Source organism: Phallusia mammillata, chromosome 8, assembly GCF_965637545.1.
Source record: "Phallusia mammillata chromosome 8, kaPhaMamm4.hap1.1, whole genome shotgun sequence".
NCBI classification, from domain to species: domain Eukaryota; kingdom Metazoa; phylum Chordata; class Ascidiacea; order Phlebobranchia; family Ascidiidae; genus Phallusia; species Phallusia mammillata.
Genome location: NC_137259.1, coordinates 14,864,683 through 14,890,702, shown reverse-complemented (window position 1 = coordinate 14,890,702; position 26,020 = coordinate 14,864,683). Strand labels below are relative to the sequence as shown.

Sequence of the window (26,020 nt, the reverse complement as noted above, 5' to 3'; positions counted from 1 at the left end):
ACGTCCAATTTTTCTTTTTCTAATCATTTTTTTTGTGATTTAGTGTACAGCACATGCAACTACCCAATACCTGACCGTGTGGATTGTGGATATCCTGGTATAAGTCAATACGAATGTCAGCAAAGACTTTGCTGCTGGGACGTTGCTGGCACTGGCCCTCATATGTGCTACTACTCGAACGGTAAGTTAGTATCAAACAATATTGATGTGATGTTTTAGTTTGGACATTTTTTTATGTATACGTTTAAAGTTTTACTTCATGTCTGCTGTTGAAGATTGGTAATTTTTTAAGGAATATTTTTAAAAATGACTATTTTTTGAAACGCATATAGCCTAAACAACAAACACACGTCTTCCCAAAACTAAACCATTCTTTGTCTTATTACGACATATAACACATTAATTATACCGTACTATAGTTTGAAAACACAACAAGTAGTTTAGTTTGAAACGCAATAAGAATAGTTACAACTCTGTAAGAATGTATTTTGTTTAAATGGTACACTAACCTCTGTAAGCACTGACTTTAAAAATTGCAATTGCTCGAAAAATAAATAAATTGTCAAGCTCTTTGACTAACTCAATGTTGCTTTGTAGCGGATGCTGCTTGTCTTGAGAAAGGTGGAAAATGTGTGGATTATCGGCAGCAAAAATGCGAACTTGGTTACGAACAATTTTTGTGCACTGGTGATTCCAATAATCGATGTTGCTTTGAATGCGGAGAGACTGACAACACATGTAAGTAGTAAGCAATAAAGGACAACATAAGTCCGTAAATTTTCAGCGCCCCTAATTAACTATTTCACCCCTCTTTGGGATTGTAAACGCCCCCAGGGTAGCACTGGTGTTCACTTGAAGAATCACTGGTATGGTTCGAAAACGGTAGTAATTTTGGACCACAATCTGTTTGACCTACGAAACGCATAACCATTTTTTACTCCGCTTTTACTGGCAAAAACCTGCAACTTCATTTAGAAAAAAATTTGCCTTAAAAAGTTAAATAAGAAATCATCCGTAGTTCCCGTAAAACGTTTAAAACGCAATTGGTTGGTGCACAACTACTGAATTGAGTACTCCGGATGTATTGAGGTCCATAACGAACTAAGCCAGGCCCCTAAGCTTACCTATGCAGTAAGCATGGGCCAGAAACCTCTAGCCTGCAGTGGGATTCGAACCCACGACAGGATCAGATATAGCCCTTGCTAATCAGGTGTTCCATCTATGGTCTGCATGCAGATTTCTGGGCTGTAACAAATACTGCTCACTACATAGTAACCTAATTTGTAGGGATGCGCCGAGCCGAGCCAGAACCCGAGTACTCGGTACCGAGCATCGCTATTTTTGATGCTCGGTGCTCGGCCGAGCAGTTTCACAAACTGACCCGAGCATTTTGCATATTCATGCCCTGCTAACATAGGTAACTAGTGTTCGAAAGGGTGTCTATGAACAAAAACAAATGATTTTAATGTATTAGACAAATGTATTAGATTGTGGGAAAACGTGTACTTCTGAGGCCTGTACAGCTTAATACACCGCTTGTGACGTAAGAGGCCTTGTAGAGCTAAAACGTAGAAAGGGGATTTTTTTTGTGACATCATAATGTACCGAGCGTGCTCGGCCGAGCACCGAGCATTAACTTGAGATGCTCGGTGCTCGGCCAAACAGAACATTTGCAATTTTGGCACATCCCTACTAATTTGCGTTTTTTTTTACTTACTATAATTCAGTAGAACATTGCGCTTCATCAATACCTTTCATAGGAATGACCAAACACGCTAAATTATAGTAGTTGTAGAATTTAAAGGATTTGAAGAAAAAAATGTAATGCAATACAACGGTTTGGCGTGTTTGTGAAATTGAAGAACTCATTACTTGGATCAGCGGAAGCGTTCGTGCCCTTGAAGGTGTCCTGCCGAATCAAGCTGACCTAAGCATTTTAATGAGACATATGTCAGAAAATAGTAGTTTGCGCTGAGATTCGAACAAATGCTGCATTACTCTTCCAGCAGTTCAATTTGGGCAAAGTATGAACTACTGATAACTGATTTTTGTTTTGCAGGTAACACTGAAGTCGCAGGTTGGGAACAGGGTGATTCGGTTTGCGAATCAGGAGGTTACGGTAATTGTCAGTACAACTCCAACTACTGTCCATCCGAAGTTTATGAGACAAACAAATGTGGAGGACCTGGCAACAGGCAGTGCTGCGTCAGTAAGTAATAACGAGGATTTTTTTAATATTTTATTGGCTAGAACAGCGGTTCTCAACCAGTGGCCAAGAAAAGCTTTTTTAAAAAAAAAAACACTTTCGTTTGTGTCAGTACACTCAAAAATGTAAATTTATTTGAATTAATCTATTTACCGTATAAAGTTACTTAGCGTTTTTGCATCACCTTATGTTTATGACGTAATAAACTACTTTGTGATTACAATAAAGCCAGATAATAACAGCATATCTATTGTCCAATTACTCTGGGCATAACTGAAAGTGCTTGTGCTGTTTTGTTTTATGATTTTTTGCATTAAGTTATTTAAAACTTATAATCTGTTTAAAATATGATCTGCAATTTTTTGTTCTGAACCTATATTATCGTTTATTTCACATAAATTTACTGGGCCACAGAATTTTTGTTTAATAAAAATGGGCCACGAAAGAAAAAAGGTTGAGAACCACTGGGCTAGCATATACACACAGGTATGCAACGTGTTAAGCTGTACAGACCCCAGAAATACGAGCTATTCCACATCTGACGCATTTAATAAAACAGTAATTTTTGGTCTTGGATATGTTTTTAGAACACTAGTTTCGTATAAATGGGCATGAATATGCAAACTTAATACTCCAGTCAGTTTGTGCAACTGCTTGGACGAGCACCAAGCATAAAAAAAAGCAATTCTTGGTACCGAGTACTTGGGTTCTGGCTCGGCTCGGCCCATCCCTAGTTTCAAGTATTTTCTTTGTGGCATGTAAAATTTTAAACAAACAAACTTGAATGATGAATTGGATTTATCCATTTTTGAAACGCTTTCAGCAAACCCACCCACCAAACCACCGGATTCTGTGACTACCACAACACCCACTACGACCCCGCCCACCCAGCCCCCTACTAACCCAGGGGATACCACCACTACCCCACCATCCGTTGTCACGACAACCACGGCCACGACGGTCACCAACAAGCCAACAGAGGAACAAATCCCGAAAGGTATTGTTTATCCCGCGCGGTAACATACTGATTTACTTATGTATGTAATAATCCAAAAACTTGTTTGGTTTATACCAGGTGTGGCCAACACGTCGATCGCGATCGACTGGTCGATCGCCTGCTTTTGACTGGTCGATCGCCACTAAATTCTCCACAACTTATCAAACGCTTATTAATTGAAAAACAAACTAAATAACATAAAACAGCACTTCTGACATTTTGACACAACGCACAAATGTGCAATCGGACAATAATTATGTAATTGACACTTTCTTTGTTGCGTAACAATTGTTATTTTGGCACCAAATTGTGTCGTAACATCTACAATGCTTTGTCGTCACAACTGGAGTGTTTGCTTCAACGAAGCAGTTGCTATTGATTGGGGGGATTTAAAAGTTCCCACTGAATACTTTGATAAAAATATGTACGTATGCGACGTTTCATTGTTGTAAGAACTACGTGATGCTTGACAATAAAACTCATGACTATAAATAACTGTCAATCAAATCTCATGCTGATATTTTCATTATTGCTTTATGTTACTGGCAGCCTAAATCACGACTGATCAGTCGATCGCGTACAATTAGGAAAAATTTTGTCGATCTTAACGACTGGCAAGTTGGCCACCCCTGGTTTATACTACTGTACTGTTTTTTTTTAGTTTCCAGATTTTGTAGCGAGGGTTCACGTAACATTGCTCCCTGTTTGCAAAATAACGTACCTGATTCGACCTGATTTGGGTAAATGCCGCTATAATGACGTTCGATTTTACCCAATGTTTAAAATTAACACCAAAATATTAGTGACATTTTTGCCACTGCTATACACTACATTGTTGTAGTGCATAACTAAGAAAAACATTGTACAGACGCATCCGGTTAATCGCATACCTAATCTCCCTTTTAAATGGTTTTTATGCAAATAAACTGATTATACGACTATCCAGGCATATTTCCTAACAAATGCCTGCAGTTGGGTTTACGATTTATGCAATTGTGCAGTTTACCAATTAACCGGATTGGTCTGTAAAAATTTGCTTAGACATATTGATTTCTACGTACCTTTGCTTTGTAGGCAACGGTTTGGACGCTGGCGGCATAGCAGGCATAGTTATTGCCGTACTATTCGTTGTAGCAGCAGTTGGTGTTGGATTATTCCTGTACATGCGAACTGAGAACACGAAAATTCCATTTGCCGGTTTGTATGGAAGCAAATCTACAAGTGCGGCCTCGGGTTTTGACAATCCAATAACCTACTCCAACACAAAGGTACGTATACATTACCATGCAAAACATCAGCTTACTTTATCTTAAAAATCAAAAATTTTCTTACCGTAAGTTTTCGTCATTATACTATAAATAAGAATCACCCAGTCCGTTTTTGGGTAGATCAAGTCTCAATTTACCTCAACGAATGAATCCGTTGCCTGTTTTATTTAAGTCCGTTGAATCACTGTTACTGTATTGTTTTGTTTCATCGACTTGCGGAGTCGGGGACTTCAATGTACCCATTTCATTGAGGTCAACAATGCCGTTCGAATTTCTTACTTAGAGAAACATAAGGTCGAGATTGAATTAGAACTCACGAACCTTGTAAGAACAAGGCAGGTTGCATTAACCAGTATTGACGCCAGCACAAGTTTTTTTTCAAAATGGGGCAAATTTTGACAAATATATCAAATATAATCTAAGGCAGACATCCATAATATTGCTTGTTAAGACATTCATTGGCTTTTGCCTTAACTTGATACTTTTTCAATCATTAGGTTTTTCGACAAAATATGTTAATTTTCAAGTACATTAAAATTCCAAACGGGAAAAAGTCCACCCTCTTGTCCTTTCATGCCGGCGCTGATGTTAACCGCACGCTCATTTTGGCGACTGCATTAAATTGCCGAGGGCTTGCGCTATTGCTGCTACCAGTAATGCGGCATTGACAAAATCGACCTTGAGCGTAGTCGACAAGTTTAGATTAGAAGACAATGATACCCTTTGGAATTTGAAGCGTTGGATTTATTTGCTACATGAGATTTTTACCTTAGCGCCGACAAAATACATTATGGATAACGCTGTTGTCAAGGCATTGTTTAAAATAAATACTTTAACCCGTCAACCTTCTGGGCCCATTTAATATGTTATTGACGTTGTTCAACTGAAAATCTTAAACTTTGCTTCAACAGTATATGGTTTCAATGGAGAATGATTATGGCGAAGATGAAGCTTAACTTTCTTATTGAAATAAATTTTCCACCTGCAATCCTGGTGTATCGATTCTTACTGTAACTTTTGTGTAATATATGCAAGATTGAATCAGAAGTAATTTTTGACGTTTTCGTTCATTTGCAACAGTGTCACATCAACGTAGATACATTTCATATTGAATACATGTAATGTATATATAGTCTGGTTAGTTCAAGTATATATAAGTTATACAGATGCATAGAAGAAAGCACTGCAGGTATTTTGTTTGTTTCATTTTGAACATTTCACCAGTGGTGGGATTTAGCCGGTTCGCACCGGTAGTATAGAACCGTCTCACGAAATTTATGAGATCAGCGAACCAGTTAGCATTACTGGTTACTGTCAATGGACTTTTTGTAACAGAACCGGCAGAAAAATATGACTTTTATGATAGAACCGACTAACAAAAAAATTGAATCCCACCACTGCATTTAACCATTATTAGACAAGTGGCTCAGAAAAATGATGATTTCACAACAGAATAGTGCGTCTTTTAGGAATCTGTTTTGTTTAAATGAATTTACATTTAAAATCTGTTCAGGCAAAATTACAAGTGGTTGTAACCTAGAGTGTAATGAACTTTTCATTCAGGTAAGCATAAAGAACTTAGTGGAACTGCATTTACCAACAGTGCAAAAAATGGGGGAAAATAATTTGTACAACAAAATCATTCCACAAAGCTTTATGTTTGAATTTTCATATGGTTAATATTGTGCACATAACACAAAGAGTGGACTTCGAGTTTTATGCGTTTTTCTTGAGGTAATTCATTAGACCATTAGTTGATGAATCATGTGAATTGATTTCGCCGGGTGTGCTCAGTTCTGGTTCAATTACTTTCGCCAACTGCTTTCCAAGCTCAACTCTGCAAAACCAATTATAAATGAAAGCACAAACAGGTATTTATTGAATATGATGTAGTCTAGGAATATGTAAAATTATGATTTGTTTTGCTTTTAATTTTAACGAGAACTATGTGAAAAATAATAGCATAACCCTTTTGCAAAGCTTGCTATTCAATAAACTAGAGGATTTTCTTAACAAATGACTTAGTTTGAATTTGCAACTAAACAGGTTATGCATTTATATGGATTTATCTGTATTCAGATAAACTATAGCCTGAATTGCATCACCAAAAGGCAAATAGCAGTTTTCTTTTATGGTATAGAATGTAAATGTTTTAATTATGATGCAATAAGCTATAGAAAAAAATGTCATGATTTATACACCAAATTTCCTTGAAGTATGTTTTTGCCATTTTCTTCGAAACAAGCATTTATAAATGCCAATTTTTTTACACTTCTATCAGTTTTCCAAAACTGAATCACAAAAAGTTGAAAATATAACTTACCCCCATTGGTCATATGAGTTGATGTCCCAGATTACACCCTGGGTGAAGATTTTATGCTCGTACATTGCAATAATCAGCCCCAACATGAATGGGGTCAACTTTGGGTAAACAATTGAGTTTGTGGGTCGGTTCCCTTCAAACAGCTGACAACAAAAAAAGCTTTACAGAGATGTAAAATCTTAATTGTTTAATCGTATTTAAACATAGCTGCTAGAAACTGTTTCATTTTGGGAGGATTTGTAATAGAGAATTTAAATCTAACAATACAATGATGATTTCTGGTTTGAAAATTTTGGTAAGATTAGAAATCATATATATTTTTTAAAATCAGATTGAATTTGTGAATTCTTATTTTATGACCAAAGTTTTCATTGAGTTTAGCAAAGCTTACTTTGTGTGGTAAAATCTTCTCAATTGCCTCGGGAGCTTTACCATCCTTTTTCAGTTCAGCAAGCACTGTATCTGCTGTTTTTCCAATCATCAGTGCCTCAGTTTGTGCAAGAAAATTGGCAAGCAGGATCTAATAAGGAAAGAAAGGTTTTAGACCTCCATAGTGCATTTTTTAGTGTATATAGTTTCAGACCTCCACGGGACAAGTTTTTGGCTCTAAACGGGCCGGATTAACAAGATGTTTATTTGTTAGTGATTTGTAAAAATACTGGTGGGGCAAAAATGGTTAGTGAGCCAAGGTTGGAAAACACATTTGTTTACCTTGTGGTGTTTACCGTCAGAAATTGGATTTTGAGTTTTTGCTGAAGCCAAGAAGTCTGCTGGAATAATCTTGGTGCCTTGGTGAATAAGTTGATAGAAAGCATGTTGGCCATTGGTGCCTGGTTCTCCCCAGACAATAGGACCAGTGGAATAATCTACTTTTGCCCCAGAACGGGTCACATATTTTCCATTGGATTCCATGTCACCCTGAAATAAAAAAATTCTAATCGTGGTTGTGCTATAATAAAAGCATTTTTTACAGCTATTTATTCTATTTCATACAAAAAAGCATTACTGGGGATGGGCCAAAACAGCTAAAGTTAATTTTGGTCGAGCACCAAGTATCTCATTTTAACGCTTGGTGCATTGTGACGTCGCAAGCATTCCCAATTCCCTGCTAGTTTTGTAGATTTCAAAGGTCCCATACATCACCAGCGGTGTATTAAGCTGCACAGGCCCCAGAAGTATGTGTATTTTCACCATATAATGCAGTTTAAAACAGTAAATTTTGTTCTTGTATACTGTTTCGAAGACTAGTTTCAGACATTAGTAGGGCATAAATGTGCAACTGCTCAGCCAAGGACTAAGCATTTAAAACAGCGATGCTCGGTACCAAGTACACAGGTTCTGACTCAACTTGGCCCATCCCTAAAACTGACATTACTGAATAAAGATCATTCGGTAAAGTAGCGGAAATGTTTTGGTGTTTTATACAAAAGAGAAAAGATATCCAAAAATATTAGGCATTGGCAATGCCGCATTGCATTATTATTGTCGGCCTCTACCATTTTAGATTTGTGTTCATGTCAGATAAACTTAGTGTAGAACTATTCAGTCATTTTTGTAAAATAGCCCCCAAAATCCTGTAGCACAAAACAGTTGTTCACACCAGGGCTTCTGGTGTCACTTTAATCCAAAAGTAATGGGGCAGAAAAATTGTAACAGCTTTAAATTGGCGGCTCTTACCTGCTGGAAATAGGCTGCAAATCGGTGCATGTATTGATCATAAGGCAGTAGAGCATGACTTTGTGCCCCGTAAAAGTTGTTGTACCAAATACCAAGCAAGGCAAGCGTAACTGGAACATTCGATTCAAGCGGCGTTTCATAAAAATGCTTATCCATCCAATGAGCCCCAGATAAAAGTGACTCAAAATTGTCAAAACCTAAAAATGTGGATTTAATTGTATAATTCTTTTCTTAAACCAAAAAAGAAAAACAGCTCTTGAGCAGTACAAAACTAACACCAGCAATTGTTAAGCTTCTGTAATACTGTTTAATGTGTTTACTATGCACAAGCTCTTGTAATTTAGCCTTTATGTAGTGTTAAAATTATCTTTTTACTTGAACCAAACCTCAAGGTTGCAACCTTTACTTGTTTGTTGACTTATTTACAAATAGGTGTTACATGTACATTAGACAGAGGTGTTAAGAATAGTTCCATATGGTTCAATGTTAAGACTCTCAGTTAAATTGCAAACTTGACTTACCAATATTCAAGGCTATAGACAGTCCAATAGCAGACCAAAGTGAGTAACGTCCTCCAACCCACTGCAAATCATAAAAAACACAATAAACTTCAATCAACCATGGATTTTTACATAACTACTTTTTGTGCAAAGCAAAAAACTTACATCCCAAAATCCAAACATGTTGTCGACATCAATCCCAAAAGCTGCAACCTTTTCAGCATTAGTGGACAAGGCAGCAAAATGTTTAGCAACTGAAGATTGGTCATTGTGATGTTGCAAAAACCAGTTTTTGGCAGATGTGGCATTGGTGATGGTCTCTTGGGTGGTAAAAGTCTGAATAAAATTACAATCAAATAATGCTCATAAAAGATAAATTTATGTAAAATAAAAATGCATTTGCAACTATGCTACACAGACATGGAAACAAAATTTTGATGGTTTGTTTTACATGGCATAATTAATAACAGGAACTAACCAAGTAATAACTGATATATTTAGCAGGTGATCCTAGAGTGCTGACATGATAAATTACATACACTAAGAGTTGGTAATGCACAACACAAAAGAGCTACCCATCGAAGCACAGCAAAAATCCCCTGCCTTTTCAAGCATGGCAAAGGAGCCTTTGAGTTCAGTGAATTGGTAACCACAAAAATGTGCACTTTATTTCAGAACGATGTACTATTGTGGTGGTTGAATCTGTACAAAAACTGTGACCCAATGTGTAATAGCCACTTCCTGTACAATATTGAGCATAGAAATAATGGATGATAAAATGACTGATGTAAAATTGCAATGTTATTCATCCAGTAGAAACAGATATGATTTATGTCTAGGTAACACATGCAAAATGTTTTTAGTCCTATTTTCTAATTTGTTTAATAAACCAATAGTGCCATGCATTAGTAAAGCATAAAAAAATAAATGTATCATAAACAAGAAATCCATTTAAACTCTCAGACAATGTGTAATTGAATTACCTTTGATGCAATAATAAACATGGTGGTCTCATAGTTGAGTTTAGCAAGGGTTGTTGCCATATGCGTTCCATCGATGTTGGAGACAAAGTGGACATTTGGACCTCCTTTAGAATAAAACTTCAAAGCCTCTGTGACCATTAATGGACCCTGCAAATATTAAGGTTAGTCGCTTACTAAATAAGAAAGGGCACAACAAAAGCTAGGTATCATTATTCAGCTCATTTTTTTTCAATCTAACATCCACTTTAGATTATTTGATGTATCTACAAACTACAAATATATACAACTTGTTTTACTTTTTGGTTCAACCCAAAGAGCACATATATTCTAAAGATAACAAGAACAGTGTTACAGGATAAAATGTTTAGGACAGCATTTGAATACAGAACATGCTTAACAAAATAGTTACCAGGTCAGAGCCACCAATGCCAATATTAACGATGTCAGTGATAGCTTTTCCTGTGCATCCTTTCCACTCACCACTACGTACTTGCTACAGATAAAACACCACTTCCTTTTACAAAATGTCTGTCGCAATTTACAACATGTCTGCCAAAAATTAATCTTACATTAGTAAAAGCTTTCATACGACCAAGCACAGAGTTGACATCTTCCATCACATTCTTTCCATCGACCATAATCGCTGTGTTTGATCGGTTTCTTAATGCAATATGCAAAACAGCACGATCCTGTAAAATACACAAATAGTTCTAATTACAGTTCCAGTTCTCACTAAATTTGCAGAGTCATTTTAGCTTTGTGATTGGTAAGTGCAATTGCATCGCCATGTGTTCTCACATTGAGTAAATTTAACTCAACTCAATCAAAATTATACACAAGATCAGTTACGCAATTTAATTCATCATGTTTAGAAGCTATGAATCACTGTCATCATCACAAAAACTCTTGTACTAATTTTACTATATATTTGTGTTGTACTTTCAGAATAAAATGCAAAAACATTAAAATGTGTAAATTTTGGAAAATCTACCATACCTCAGTAAAGTTTATTTTCTCTCCACCAAACATCTTTTTTCTCATGTCTTCAATTCCCCTTGCCCGGGCCTGAAACAAAATGTGCAATTAATATAAAACAGCAATAATTGCATAAATATTTGTACACCTACCAATGCATACAAATGTTCTTTGATGGTGTCATTGATGCGATTTTTTGAAAAATCCACCAGAACTGGTCCTTCAGGTGTGTTTAAAGTGAGACTTGAAAAAGCAAAGTTTCAGATCAAATTACAGGTTGTCCATATGTGTTAAAGAACAGAAAGCAAACGTTTTGCATGCGATAACTGGAAATACATCATATTTATCCATAATTTATTAATATTTGTGAACAAGTGTAATGCAAATCAAAACATATAATTTTCAACATCTACCCAAATGAAGACTTGATTTTGGTGTCTTTTAAGTAACCCATAGCAAATCAAGTTACAACGAGGATTGGTAAATTGAGTATACAAGACAAAAGTTAAGCATTCCGAGAAGAATTTATGTTTTCACACACCAAGAAATGCTGACTGAAAGAGTGTTTATCCAAGAGCAGAAGTGTTTTTTACGTTATGCCGTTTTTTAATTCCATTCAAAACAAATGGAACACTTGTTTATTATTTAACACCACAACAGCACATGTAAAAAACTATAAGTATCATACCTGTTGTTGCAGAATCGGTTTTGGTCAGCTGCAAACAGTTCCTTAATAACAATCGATTTTCCAATGGAGTCAAAATCAGATTGAAGTTGTTTCCATTCCGTGCATTGAGTCAGGCTTGCCATGTTGTTTTTAAGGTTAACAGAAAATAAAGAATCAAACCTCGAACTGAATCTAAAAATGATAAGTTGATAACATACGCACACTTTACGTTTACCCAACTATCATAACATGAAATGTTTACAGAAACGACCTTCAGGTTTCGTCGAATTGCAGAAGTAAAAAAGGCAAAATTGCGTTGTCATAATGCCGGTCGAATTGTATTTGCACAAACGCTGAGTCACTATTAGCAAACGCAAAATTTGACAGCAAGTTTTTCTCCTACATACAGCTTTGTACATTGTTTTTGCTTTTTTATCTCAACTATCTTCCTAAAACCTGTAGTGGGTTTTAAGTTAAACAACTTAAAAAATACTGCCTGGAACTACAAGAGTTTTGCCTGTGGGACATTTTTGCAAACGCTTTTACCAAATTGGACAGGCCTGATTTATCTTATATTGTGTCAGGTGCCAACAAGTTAGTAAAACCTTTCAAAGTGCTGTAGTTCAGTGGAGCATATGCAATCTTAAAGCAAAGACATTTGCGCTACCGTATACTTAGGGCAAGAAGGTGATAACATCAGTGGTGTGTAATGGGTACTTTACATGAATAATGAGATAAGCTAAGCAAAGTTTTAGACACCGCAGCTATACGACAGCCTACAACAACTTCACTATTGTTAACATTTTTGTACAGAGGCTGCCAGGCTGCACCAGCCTAGAAAGGAAGCCTAACTTAATTATTGTGCCGTTGTGAAGATGTGGAACAGACAAAGCATCAGGTGTTTAAATAGTGACCGTATGTTTGTTCCGACAACACAATAGGACCAAACAGCGCATCGTATTAGCAGGCCAACAGAACATTCTTACGCCTTTAGCCCATATCAGACCTAGGTAGCCTATTAGACTGTATTTTATCGAAAAAGGGTAGTGTAGCGTCTCTCACTATGTTGCCGTTGGAAGAGTATGGCATTAAATCTCCGAGATTGCTATGTGTCACAATTACGATAACGGCTGTTATAAGGCTTGCTTGTAGCTCTACTAACAGAATTGCTGTTAAAGTTTTGCCGCACCTGTGTGCTGAAGTAAGGCGCTACCGCAAAATTATTTACACAATATATGCTGTACGTTATACGCTCATTAAACTACATTCTTTTGGGTGCCGAATTAGGGCATGAATTGTTGAATTTTGCTATCTGCTTGTTGTGATAGGCTATTAAGCAGTTGTCCCAATGATGGTTGCAAGTAGAGTAATGAAGTATAGTTAGACTAAGAAGTTTTATTTTTAATGATAGAATGCTGAGTGTTAATCATTTTTTATTTTGTTCTAAACAAACGTAAATTTGGTCAAAAATCTTCTGACTTGTTTCTGTTTGCAGGAATACAATATCAGGAACTTCTGAACTGAACAGAATGTTGCGTAATGTTATATTAGGAAAGGCTTTCAGCTCAAACATTTTAGAAATCTGTGCCGGTAGCTCCAAATTCTCTCCAACTGCACTCTTATCTCAACAACGACAGTTTTCTATTGGAAGGTAACTGCTGTCTAAAACATTGGAGGCAATTTTTAGAAAAATCTTTATACTTGCCAACTGATAGCTCAAAAAATCCAACGTGAGATTTTTTGTATACCGGCAGCATTTTGACGCATGTTATAATATATAGCGGTTTGACACACGTGAGGTAAACTCATTTATTGTATTTTGTCGTTTATCATAGGCCACATGCAGTTTTTTAATAACAAAAGTTAAACAGATGACTCCAGAACAACGAATTGTCGAAACAATAATTTGTAGGATTATGGTTGGTCAACATGAAATTTCATGTCCTTGGTCGAAATAATGAAATGAAAAATAAGGTATTTCGTTCCGTGTCTGCATTTTTCGGATATTACGATTGTTTTAGTGCAATTGTATGTCAAGCATCCGTTTGCCGACTTTTTAGAACTGTTGTTTCAATCTTCTTTGTGTTGACTTGGTGACTTTAATTTGGTTTTATCTGGCTATTTTAGAAGCGTACGTGCTGTGTGTTTTAAATGAATATTGATGCACCACTAAAAACCCAATCGATTTCAAATATCCGGTAAAAACAAACAATGATATTGATTTATATGGGGTCAAGGTAAAAAATGATCGATAGTGTTATTTCCTAAATTGCTTGGCAAACACGGTTCATATGGAAAGTCGTAATTCATGTCAATATCGATTAATATCAGTTCTTTTTATCATCAGTGATTTATTTGTCAAAATTTTTTTGTTGAGGTAAGCAGGGTCAGCTCAGTTGTTTACAATTAATACCGTTTGTCTGTTTTTTAGAAGTTATTACTTATCCTGTTATAGGTCCCGGAACTTACAAGTTTAGTAAGTTTTTTAATGAGCAGGGGTTGCACGGGTCCTAAGTGATTTACTTAATGGGATCCACGGGTCCAGGGGGGTTACTTAAATGGGGCCACGATCTACAAAAGGTTGAGTGTCACTGCTTTATACCCGTGTATTTAATGCTATTATTTGCAGTTGCCTTGCTGTGGAGAAGCGTCCTGTTTACCCAAAACTGAAGGAAAGTTATCACCATGGACTCTCCAGTCATCCACTTATAGGATTAACTGTGGGGGACGCTCTGCTTCGCTCAACTAAGAAGGCTCCTGAAAGAGAATGCGTCGTGTTTTGTGACTCTGGTATGCGAAGGACTTTCGCCGAATTCAACGAGGAGGTATTTGCTTTAATGGATGTTTTCTTCGCAAAATACTTTTGCCCACAAAACAAATATAGTTTTTTAGTCTGTATATGGTCTACCGCCTCATTTGTTTGGCCATAATAATATATCAGCAATTGTAAAATTGTAAACAATTAAACGCAACTGAGACTGCATAAGGCGTGCTGAACATCAAGATTACACCAGCGACATCAATTTGGTGTATCGTTTAATCACATAACACGAAATTCTGGTTAATAGCATAAAACAGTTCCATTTCGTTTAAACGCATCACCTGAAATTCACGGTAAACGCTTTACCATTTTTCATGCACAATGAAAACATCACGTTTAACGAAGCCACTGAAAACGACCATTCTGCATTTGATTGGAGATCCTTGCGCTTCCATGTACAAATTATGATTAGTGTTTGGTCGATATAAGTCAGTTATCACAAAATTTGTTTGACAAATTTATCGTTTCACTGGAATAATGCTAAACAAAAAGCTAGTTGTTTTTCAAGAACTTGCAATTTTGCTGACGTTTTATCCACCAGATATTAGAGGTCCAAATAAAAAACATGGCAATTTGTAAATTACAACCTTCAGTACCTATCTGTATCGATGTTTTTGTGTCAAGGTTGACCGTTTGGCAGCTGGCCTTCTTCAGCTTGGGTTCCAGAAGGGTGATCGCGTTGGAATATGGGGCCCAAACACCTTGGAGTGGGTTCTCACCCAATTTGCTACAGCAAGAATTGGAGCTATTTTGGTAATTTATTAAATATTGTGTGGTCTGATGGAAATTCAACGGCTTGTTCATGTTTATGAATTGGAATATTATTGGCGGAAATGTACTTTTTTAATTATCCTTTAGCCATGTTGCTTTCTGAGGTTCCTTTCTGGGCTTAAACCTAAATATCCCCACTTTTTCGCTCATTCATATTTTGATATACTATAGTATAGGCTATATATAAACATAAGTTTCGGATAAATTTTGATGGAAGTGTATATCGCAGAGCAGTTGAAGATATATTCTTTACAATTCAAATTTAAGTGCTTAATCGACAATACCGAACAATTCGCCTACATCCCAAAAAACGTTTCGACTATTTCATTATTATTGGTTTTGCGTTGCGTTTTTGGAACCAGAGACATATTTCGATGTTTTTTAGTATTTTGTTTTATTCTGTAGGTGAGTGTCAACCCTTCTTACCGCACGCATGAAATGGAATATGCTTTAAATCTTGTCGGATGCAAGGGTTTGATTACTCCAGCCACTTATAAGACGCAAAAATATTATGACATGCTCCGGGAGGTGGCGCCAGATATCGAACGATGTCAACCAGGACAATTGAAATCAAAAAGGTGCTTGTCATAAACATTTGATGTAACACCACTTAAACGTTCGACTAAGATGCAATATCTTATAAAATGAAAATATAATACCGATTACTACACACGTACAAAGTAATCAATCGCTTTATGATCTTTAAGTTGTTGGTTCTAATCCCCTTTTGGCGACTCGTGTTGCCCTGCTTATATTCTTTCTCCTCACGATTGCCGCTTTCGTAAGACAAATTGTAAAGAAATCACAACCATAATATTCGTTGTTCAGCCCATTCTGGTAAATAGAAGCCGTTACTACACTAACGTTTCTTATTTTTACGTTTTGATATTTTTTGCTTAAGCCCCCCACCAACGCTTAAAACTTGTTTCCCAATCAGTTTCAATTTCTTGCCTATTACAAAGAGTATAACCTATCGTTTTGCTTCTGTCCTCGATGGGCGGGAAGCGCTTAGTTGCGTTATGCTGACAAATGAGTCCGCATTCGAGCTATCTGTTTAATCGACAGTCTGTTAAATCATTTATTGTTTGTTATTTAGTCGTGAAGTTGGTGACTATAATTTAGTTTAACTGGGTTAAATTTAAGCAAAGCGGCACAAGTTTCTTAAAGAATGCTAGTGGTCGACGGGATACCCAACACTGTCTTAACACAAGCCGGTTGCATTAACCATTCGACCACTTACCAGATATTCTAATGAATCTATTGGATGAATCGCTTATATATTTCAGAATACCGGATCTGAGAACAGTGATTATGGCAGATGAAAACCATTATGACGGAACCTTCAAGTTTAATGACGTAATGTCAGCCGCTGGTCCTCTGGAAATCTCATCCGTTCATAATATGAGTAGAAGTTTGCAATTTGACGACCCTATTAATATCCAGTTTACCTCGGTAAGAACTTAACTCTAATTCACTAAAAACTTACCTATATTGCGTTTTTTGTTGTTGCGGGTAAGCGTTGTAAAACGGTTGAAATCGCCGAGGCATTGTTGCTTAAAAAAGTTTTTTTTTCTGAGACCTTTTTTAAATATTTATTATTATTTACCTATTTTGATAAAAAGGTCACGGCGTTTTATATAAAACCTATGGACAAGCATTGGATTGGAAGCAGACTTATGGAAAGATTTCAAGCCACTGTACTACCGAAACCGCTTTTTCAATCTGTTGTGACCGCTTTGCATTTGTAAAATTTAAGTAACAATATTTTATCTTTTTTAGGGCACTACCGGACATCCAAAAGGTGCAACACTAACCCACCACAACATTGTAAACAATGCAAAGTTTATCGGTAACCGGGTTGGCTTCGATGAAGAGGTACGCAAGTTTAAAAATTAACATAAATTTATAACTGGGATCAGCCCTGAAGCCTTGCAGACCAGCGGTCACGGCACACTCACACGTAAATCACAGTACGCCAATCCCGAGTTCCGGAGAGATTCCTGTCGTGGGTTCGAATCCCTCCCAGGCTAGATTTTTTTAGCCTATGCCTTGCAATATGGTGGTGAATGCTTGGTGACCGGCTGATTCGGTACGGCGTCTTCAATGGGCCTGGCGTAATGTGATTTACAAGTTCAAAAAATTGTTTTTTTCAGTATTGAAAGTGAACTAATTTTCTTTAAAACGTTTACCCGGCAAGTAACAAAAACAAACGAACAACTGCAGGTTATGCGTTACCATAAAAGCGTCTAATAGCAAGAGTGCCAAGAAATTGTTGTCAGATTTACGATTTTTGGTTAAGATTGTCAGATTTATGACACTTTTGCGTTGAGACACCTGGCCTTCAATGCCGACAGTACTTCTTTTATCGATTTGGCGAACCGTTGTGCCCTACTTTAACTGCTGTGTTTTACACATGCAAAAACTACCTATAAACAAAAAACAAACATGATGCTTAATGCCAATTATAGATTACGACCAATAGCAACCCATTTTAAGACCTTCCTGGTTTACTTATAAAATTAAGGATAAGCAATTTACAGGGTTATGTAAACAGGGTTACACACCCGCTTTAGTAACATATATGTTTGTTCATTATGTCCTTCATGATATAGCCTACTATGATATCTTCTAGTTATGTAGGAAAAAAGTAAAATAAAAAGAAGGATAATGCAAAAAAGGAAAATTCAAATAACACAAATAAACTCCAAATTCTGTTTTTAAGGATCACCGGGTTTGTTGCCAAGTGCCATTGTACCACTGTTATGGGATGGTGGGTGGTATGGTTTGCATGGCTGTTCACGGAACCACAATCGTTTTTCCCAGTGCCGGTTATGACCCACAAGCAACAATGGATTCCTTAGTTAAAGAAAAGTAAGATGTGTATTCGTTTGCCTTATTTTTTTCCAATGATCTTTGACAGTCCAAGTCCAATTTTGTTTGTGAATCAATTGGAGGTGTAATTTCCATGTTCATCAACCTGTTTACAATCGCTTGTGTGTCAGGTTAAGAAAGTAAGCGTGTTTTGGGGGCTGAATTTCGATATTGCGGAACAAGATATAACGTAGATTTTCTAAAATATAAAACCGTTTAAAATTATTTACTATATCTAATTTAAAATCTCGATTTATTTGCAGGTGTACGACGATTTATGGAACGCCAACAATGTACATTGATGTGTGCAGCGTCGTTGAAAAATCTGGCGTTAAATTGCCTCATCTAACTCGAGGTATAAATCAGTTAGATTTGACGACAGCAATTTAGTTACAGTCATTACAGTATTAATATATTACACTGAGTGTAATTAGCATCTGCAATGAGTTGGTTCAAATTTTCAAACACAATTGTATGCAGAGCGCAATTGGCAGCTAATTGCACGTAGTAGCCGCTAATTGCACGTTATAAGTTATGTACAATACTGTTGCTCTGCTTAAACCTGTTTCAACTTGTTGCAGGTACCATGGCTGGTGCATTTTGTCCCCCCGAAGTGGTCTCAAAGTCCAGTAAAATACTTGGAATCAACTTAGCAGTAAGTGGACTGGATAATCAAAAAAAGTGAAATCATAAAATTGCAGTTTGTGTTAAAATCTCTAGAATTATTTTTGTTTGCATTAAAATGTCTGCTTAAGAACTAGCTAGTAGCTAGGTAAATATAAAGAGCTTAGGTCTAATTGAGAAAATCCATTTATGGTGCATAACTTCTGAGGAAATAGGAAAAGCATTCGTTTTACCAGTCATGACACGGTTGAAAAATGGACATATGGGGTGTAAACAATGCAACAGGAAATTAACACAATTTTTTACCCTGTTTGGGTAATGTTTTAGCCATAAAATTCGGCTAAGGACAGTAAAAACGCTTGAAGTGTCACAGACAGGCGTTTGACACAAAATTTCGGTTCTGTTTAAATTGGAATTAGTGAAAGTGGTAAAGTATTCAGTCTGTATAGTTAACAGCTCTGTAGAAAGTGCATGCTGGATAAAGCTAGATAAAGTGTTTTGTATTGGGATCTGGCAAACTGATAAACCTATAGTCATATATTCAAACTTGGCGATGTTAAGCATGTCCACATGCTCTAAAAGAAGTACAAAAGTTTTAAAAAAATATGAAAGTACGAATTCGTTTAACTCCTGTCTGCTGCTACACTGCTACAGTTATCAATTGCAACACGGAATGCAAACCACAAGCATGCGAAGCGACCATAAAGTGGTTCAAAGGCTGTTTTGCGCGTATGTGCAGGGCCACATCCACATGTAGTAGCGGTAGCTATAAACTTGTTGTTAATTTGTTGATTGGAAAAAATGGGCCAATAATACAATCGAGTGTTTTGTTGAGGTGTTTTGTTTGTATCCATTGCGAAAAGCATATACTTACCTTGAATATGACAGACAATTTAATTTTTGGCGTATCTTTGATTCTTTTTTTGAACTCAACTCAACCGTTGTTTACTTGGTTGATGCAGGAATTTTGTATGCTTGATCATGGAATACTGAGTAGTTTTATAGAGAAATGTACAAAGCTCCCTAAAATATCACTAAAATATGTTATTCGTTGTCTAAACCGTACGAATTGTGTCCATGTCCTATAAAGGCTTGTTACAGAAAACAGTTGTTCCACATGGCCGATTGCCGCCGGCACAAATCTTGCTCAGGCGTGCAAAAGTTGCGCGATGTTTGTGTTGTTTCGCTGAAAGGATGACACATTTTCGTTTGGCAACGTGCTTCCATTTTGAGTTTGTTCATGACGTAACAATTGGAGCTGTAACAAACAGTTTACTTATTGTTGTCTGCATTGTTTGTTAACAGAGAAACAAGATTTAGTGCATTGTTCTGTTGTTTGATTGCTGCGACTAGTTTACGCCTTGTCTTACAGTAGGCAGTCACAAACAAAATACATGTGATGATCATTGATACCTGAGACAGATGAGTAATTTAAGGCAAAAACTTGCATAAGTCAACTTGAATGGCTACAATAACGTTTGTTATAACATGTAAATAATGCATGCAACATGGACAATGGACATATTCAGAACAAACGAAGCAGTGATCATTGACAACAGTAAAACGTTTGCCATGATTCATAACGGCAATTACCATCCTTGAGCTTCCTGAAGAAATGTCACGAGTTTGTGTCACGACATAAGAATACACTTTCCTAAAAAGACTTTAATAGTTCGAAAATGTTTTTGTTGAAAATGGCATATCCATTGTTCTGTGTGATGGAAACAGTAGGTCAACTAATTCTAAGTGCACCTTTGGAGATGTTGTTTGTTTGAACTGCAAAAGATTGTCCTGTTTTGTAGTTGTAAATTGTTCTGCATAGATTATCATGTTGGCTTGTTTTTCTTATGTGTCTGTGGGTTTGAATTTCATGAGTGCAGTTCCAACTTTAGCATACATAGTGGGTCTATGCGAAAATATCTGATGTTGATTCAGTCTGTTTGCACATTAAACAGAGAAGTGCTCAAGTCATGTGGAACATTAGCAATGCTTTGGCCAAAAGTTGCAGTACTCACTTTAGGTTGTACTGGTTTGTATTAAACAGAATGTATTTTAGTTAAGTGTGAATTTACTTGTTGCAGTCTTTATGTTACATATTTTGTTTTTTGTAGCACGGTTGCATTTTTGACTAGGACAAATGGGTTCTCGCTGCTTTAATTTTCATAAAAATGTTAGTAATTTTGCAAAGACTCTAAACCATGCCAGAACACCACATGTTGTACACAAAAAACTTCTTCCAACACTTGGATGTCGCGCTTTTTCAATATCAAGGTAAGTAAAAAATGTAATTTGGTTGTTTCACACATTTTTTCTTTGATACCATGAACATATTTTTATGACTTTTTATGTGTTTAGTGCTGACATAATACATTTTAAAATGTAGTGGTTTACAATATCTTAAAAAAGGCATTTTGCTATTTTTGTGTTTTGATTACTTAAGCGCAGTGTTTTTTAAGGTGTTTTGGGGGACCGAGACGGTCCCCCAAATTTCTCCAGCGGTTTCACAAAATTAAATATGGCTATTTTTTGGTATTTAAATGAAACACTAAAACTACTTAGCGGCCACCCAACCAAACCTTAAAAAAAAACCTGCTTAAGAGTAACATAAATTTAATTGTTTATAGTTTTATTGGACTAATTGTTGTTATTTTTTTTTGTTCAACCATGCAAAACAATAATTTTTAAATTAACCATTTTTTTAGTTTTAAATACATTGAAAGAAGACCAGATTCACCCAGGCTGACTGAGAGTTATTACCATGTGACCTCAGAATCACATCTTCAAGGGATAACTGTCGGAAATTTACTGCAAGAGACAGTTGAAAAATTCCCTGACCGTGAATGTCTGGTTTTCTGTGATGGAAACCACAGAAGAACATTTGCACAGTTTATGGATGATGTAAGTTTTGTTATTTTTTGTTAAATTTGTGATAAAATGAGTGTTTTCAGTAAAACATGTTTTCATAAAGCAAATTTGCATGTGGCAGCATTAAAGATTTTTTGGAAACGGAATACTATTTGATATAAATGCACCAACCCAATGGATGATATATAAATATATCTTATTAGGAATCTGCATACAGTGCACACTGTTTCCACCTGAAAGGTCTCATCAGTGCAGTTGGTGAAACAGTTAAAACAATTAAATTTTACTTGATATGTTGTAATTATGAAATATATGCAGTGAAACCCATCAAACACTTTTCATGCAGAGTACTAATAGTTTATTATCAATACTGTTATGGAGCTTTACCTCAATATTATGCACAAACATTGTCAGACAAAATGTTTTGTTTCCAGGTTGACAATTTAGCTGCTGGTTTGCTGCAACTTGGCTTAAAAAAGGGTGACAGAGTTGGAATATGGGGTCCAAACACTTTGGAGTGGGTCACCACACAGTTTGCCACAGCAAGAATGGGAGCTATATTGGTGAGAATGTTATGAATATTGAATGGCACTATAACAAACTCCTGGTTCTCAAATGTTTACAGCTTTTGTGTGTTTTTATGTGTAAGGGGTTTTTGCGTTTTGCATTGTAACTTTTGATAGTTTCTAGGTATGCTGAAAATGGTAGGAGTTTTTTTTGCAAAGTGCATAATTTTGCTGAAACTGCTTCATTTGTTCAACAATTTAGACTTGTTTCATGAGTTTTGTGAACCTTCATGTTAGCCCTTTAAGTCTGCAATCAAATCAAAAAGATCAAATTTGTTCTACAAGAATAATATCTTTTTTGTTTTGTCAAGCGGCTACACAATTATTAGAGGTTAACGCCAAATTAAGGAAATACACATTTTAGTCAGTTAGCTTGAAATGTTAACTATGTGCTTCTAAACACAATTGCCCTTTGACATATCACAGGTAAACGTCAACCCTGCTTATCAAACACATGAAATGGAATACGCATTGCGCCTTGTTGGATGTAAAGCTCTGGTTGCCTCAGCAAGCTATAAAACACAAAACTACTACGATATGATCCGCGAGGTGGCGCCAGATATCGAACATACTCAACCTGGACACTTGTCTTGCAAAACGTAAGTTAGTATGTGTTTATTATCGATATTATGTGCGATGTTTGTAATGTAACCTGGTTAAACGTAAATAATATGCAGTTCTTGAAGGTAATTTTCTGCTGTTTTTCAGCCGTTCGTCCTGTCCGCCTAATTTATGAGAATTGGTCAAGCAAATTATTACCAAATTGGCATATTGAGTCATCTGGCTTGGCAAAGATTCCAATTCCATTTAAATATACTTTAATTACAATATATTACCGAAGTTTAATAACGTTCAATATAAACACAATGTATAAAGCAAACAAATCAGCGTATACCTGCGTCAACCTCACTTTCTTGTGAGCCCCAGTCACCTAACGCTTCAAAATACGGTGCAGCGCGTTTTAGTATCATCCACCAATTTTGCCCTTTACTATTTTGTGCTCTATATCGTTTTAACGTATCACCAATTTTGCCCTTTACTATTTTGTGCTCTATATCGTTTTAACGTTGGGCAGCCATTTCCGGTTGGTGATTGTTTTTAGTGGCATGTTTCTTTTCACCAAAAGAAATAAACTCAACTTAACTCATCCTGACCATTGTCGGACGAATAATGTCAATTTTTTAAACATTTTCTCATAAAAGGTCCTCTTTACCGAAAGAATTTCCTTTTGTAGATTCTAATCCCATTGCAGACTAATTATATCAAACCCATTGAATGCTTGGAAGGTCAGCTTAAATTGAAATAACGCTCCTCTGTCGTACTATGACTTGAATAGCAAACGTGGCTTACAAACGCCTAAAATCTTTTTTAAAACTGTTTTTTAGTTTACCTGATCTGAAGACAATTATCATGATCAGCGATGAACACTTTCACGGAACCTACAAGTTCCAAGACGTCATGTCTGCGGGAGGACCACGCGAGGTCGCCAAAGTGCACAATCTGCAGAAACAATTTCAGTTCGATGATGCCATCAATATCCAGTTTACGTCGGTTAGTAATCCAACCCTGTCTTGTTGTAAATTGACAGTTACATAAAAGGTTGTAAGTTGTAGTATTTTTGGTACTTGTTTTAAATACATTGTGCTCCCACATACTTATTTAGCCTTTTTATTGGGCCGTTTTACACGTTTTAACATACATACGTTCCTGCGAACATGCTTATTTCGTCTTTTTGTTGCGCTGTGTACACATCTGCACACTAATATTTCTGCAAAATTGAGTTGTACTTTGATACTGAAACTGATTTATAAGCATTGTCGATTTTTCAGGGCACTACTGGTCACCCCAAAGGGGCGACATTAAGTCACCATAACATCGTTAACAACGCTTATTTGATTGGAAACCGACTTGGTTACGATGACGGGGTAAGTTTCTGCAAATGATTCAAAGCGTTTTCCATGTAACCTGCGTATTTAACATGGTAACCCCCGTTTTGTAATAAGTCCATTTGCCATTTCTTGTTTTTAAACAATACCTTTACAAAAGTTTCAATAATGTGTTTTTGTGCAATGTGACTTGATTTCGCTGAAGTTTGGGTTTTCTTAAAGTCAGGAAGTTATGTTTTGCTTGAGGTTGATATGGTTCTTTTTGGTAAACTTGCGCTAAATTGAGTCAAGTTTGCGAGAAGTGACTTGACTTGAGATTTAACTTAAGTTAAGTTCCATCGCTTTCCAAGTATGACTCAGTCCAGTCAAAGCATTTACTGGGAGTCAAATTAAAGTCAAACTTTACAGTGTCACATTTTAGGAGATTTTGGCCAAGTCAAGTCAACATTATATGCATAGTTGTTACAATTTGTTTATATTTAAGCGAAATCCAATCAGCTAATGTAGACAAATCCGTTTAATCGCATAACTAATATGCTGAGCTTTACTATGCAATTAACCGAATTATGCAAATACCTGGATGATTTTCTTTTTTGGTGAGCTTGGATTTACGACCTTATAAACGGATTTAGTTAAACGGATTATACAGTTAACCAAAAACGTATTTCCAAAATAAAACATTCAAGTTTTGTTGATAACTTACCAACTAATTTGTTTTTTTTCATAGGAAGATCGAATTTGCTGCCAAGTACCACTTTACCATTGTTTTGGGATGGTTGCTGGTGTAATGTGTATGGCAACTCATGGTGCGACCAATATCTTTCCTATTACTGGTTACGACCCAGAGGCAACTGTCAAATGTCTTCAAAACGAAAAGTGGGTGCTAATTTTGTCAGTGTACTTGAAACATTTGTTTGTTATACTTTGGGCACTGTACAAACCAGTTGGATATCACTTTTTTTGTTTTTTTGCTTTGATTTGATCTCCTAAACTTGTATTTTGCGATGTGCCATTTGTTTTAATTTTTATTTTACGCATGGGTCTAACTTAGTAGCTAGAACCATAGTATGCCAGGCCCATTGATGGCATAATACCAAGCCGGTCTCCCAAGCACATCTATATCGCAGAAACAGGCTAGAAAAAACTTCTTGCTAGAACATTTTAGCGAAATAATATATGTGAACGAGCTTGCAAAAACGAAAACAACTTGCACCGATTTCTCGAGTCCCGACTTGAAACGCAAAAACATAACTGACTGTTTTACGTATCTTAACTGAGGAAAAAAACTATTTTTTTTTTCAGTTGCACAGCAATTTATGGTACTCCGACGATGTTTATCGACGTTTGCTCAAAACTGGATTCAATGGATGTAACTTTTCCTACACTCAAAAAAGGTAAAGTTAATTTGCATAAAATTTAATTCTTTCGCGTTCACTTCATTGTTCCCATAAATTATTTTTAAATAAGCTGCACTAAAAGCGCTTAATCCGGGTTTGGGCTGGGTTTGGGACGTTTTTTTATGAAAACAAAATGCCAGTACAGTGTTTCTTTACCAAAAGTACGCGAACTCAAATCGATTCGTTAAATGTTTTCGTCCGCAACTAGGTAACGACACAAAATATTTTTTGCTTCACAATCTTATTACTACTTTTTATTTCCGCAAATACTTCCTCCAAGGCAAAAAGTTAGTTAGCTAAAAAGATTAAGAAACCATATACACAGAAAAAAACAGGTTTATATTCACCGTGAATTTTGCTCAGGTATAATGGCCGGATCACCGTGTCCGTCAGAAGTCATAAACAGAACTGATCAACTCCTAGGGACGACTATGCAGGTTAGTGAGTAATTGGACCTAAAATACCTAAACAATTTTTTCTCAAAGACGGACAAAATGATTTGCTATCAATTTTGAAGTGTCATAATAACAGGTATATAATATGTAAATGTGATAACTTTACAAGGGCCTTTGTTTATTGCTTTACTTTTCTTCATCACGTATATTTTGTTACATTGTAAAACA

General features: G+C 36.2%; 3 protein-coding genes across 4 annotated transcripts in view; 2 read left to right on the top strand and 1 right to left on the bottom strand.

Moving 5' to 3' along the window:
- Window positions 1–5,603, top strand: part of LOC145203896 (uncharacterized) — a 45,041-nt gene extending 39,438 nt beyond the window's left edge. The window contains exons 53-58 of the mRNA XM_080076261.1: window positions 44–181; window positions 598–738; window positions 2,060–2,209; window positions 3,030–3,203; window positions 4,278–4,471; window positions 5,383–5,603. Of these exons, the coding sequence (XP_079932387.1) occupies window positions 44–181; window positions 598–738; window positions 2,060–2,209; window positions 3,030–3,203; window positions 4,278–4,471; window positions 5,383–5,427 (842 nt within the window). The 3' untranslated portion in view covers window positions 5,428–5,603. The remainder of the gene's footprint in view (window positions 1–43; window positions 182–597; window positions 739–2,059; window positions 2,210–3,029; window positions 3,204–4,277; window positions 4,472–5,382) is intronic.
- LOC145203897 (glucose-6-phosphate isomerase-like) lies at window positions 5,520–11,831 on the bottom strand. The gene is made up of 13 exons (XM_080076262.1): window positions 11,618–11,831; window positions 11,082–11,172; window positions 10,951–11,019; window positions 10,524–10,643; window positions 10,364–10,447; window positions 9,955–10,101; window positions 9,137–9,307; window positions 8,993–9,053; window positions 8,472–8,668; window positions 7,506–7,712; window positions 7,186–7,314; window positions 6,795–6,937; window positions 5,520–6,308 (listed from the first exon to the last, which is right to left on the bottom strand). The coding sequence occupies exons 1-13, from the start codon at window positions 11,737–11,739 to the stop codon at window positions 6,188–6,190; spliced, it is 1,662 nt and encodes a 553-aa protein (XP_079932388.1). The 5' UTR covers window positions 11,740–11,831; the 3' UTR covers window positions 5,520–6,187.
- A 1,264-nt stretch (window positions 11,832–13,095) lies between these two features.
- LOC145203669 (medium-chain acyl-CoA ligase ACSF2, mitochondrial-like) overlaps window positions 13,096–26,020 on the top strand; it is a 39,377-nt gene continuing 26,452 nt past the window's right edge. Inside the window, exons 1-9 of one of the 2 annotated variants that reach the window (XM_080075924.1) lie at window positions 13,096–13,247; window positions 14,226–14,421; window positions 15,042–15,170; window positions 15,594–15,766; window positions 16,475–16,640; window positions 16,968–17,063; window positions 17,911–18,059; window positions 18,323–18,414; window positions 18,641–18,714. In XM_080075924.1, the coding sequence (XP_079932050.1) occupies window positions 13,126–13,247; window positions 14,226–14,421; window positions 15,042–15,170; window positions 15,594–15,766; window positions 16,475–16,640; window positions 16,968–17,063; window positions 17,911–18,059; window positions 18,323–18,414; window positions 18,641–18,714 (1,197 nt within the window). In that variant the 5' untranslated portion in view covers window positions 13,096–13,125. Of the gene's footprint in view, window positions 13,248–14,225; window positions 14,422–15,041; window positions 15,171–15,593; window positions 15,767–16,474; window positions 16,641–16,967; window positions 17,064–17,910; window positions 18,060–18,322; window positions 18,415–18,640; window positions 18,715–19,982; window positions 20,955–21,385; window positions 21,582–21,982; window positions 22,112–22,540; window positions 22,714–23,499; window positions 23,666–23,943; window positions 24,040–24,727; window positions 24,877–25,302; window positions 25,395–25,760; window positions 25,835–26,020 lie in introns of those variants that run through there. The other variant, XM_080075923.1, reaches the window with a different exon arrangement.

Coding starts and splice junctions, on each gene's coding strand:
- LOC145203897 (XM_080076262.1), bottom strand. CDS start 11,739: ATGGCAAGCCTGACTCAATGCACGGAATGGAAACAACTTCAATCTGAT. Junction 9,308..9,954: donor TGTTTATTATTGCATCAAAG/GTAATTCAATTA, acceptor AATTTTATTCAG/ACTTTTACCACCCAAGAGAC. Junction 6,309..6,794: donor AACTCATATGACCAATGGGG/GTAAGTTATATT, acceptor TTGGTTTTGCAG/AGTTGAGCTTGGAAAGCAGT.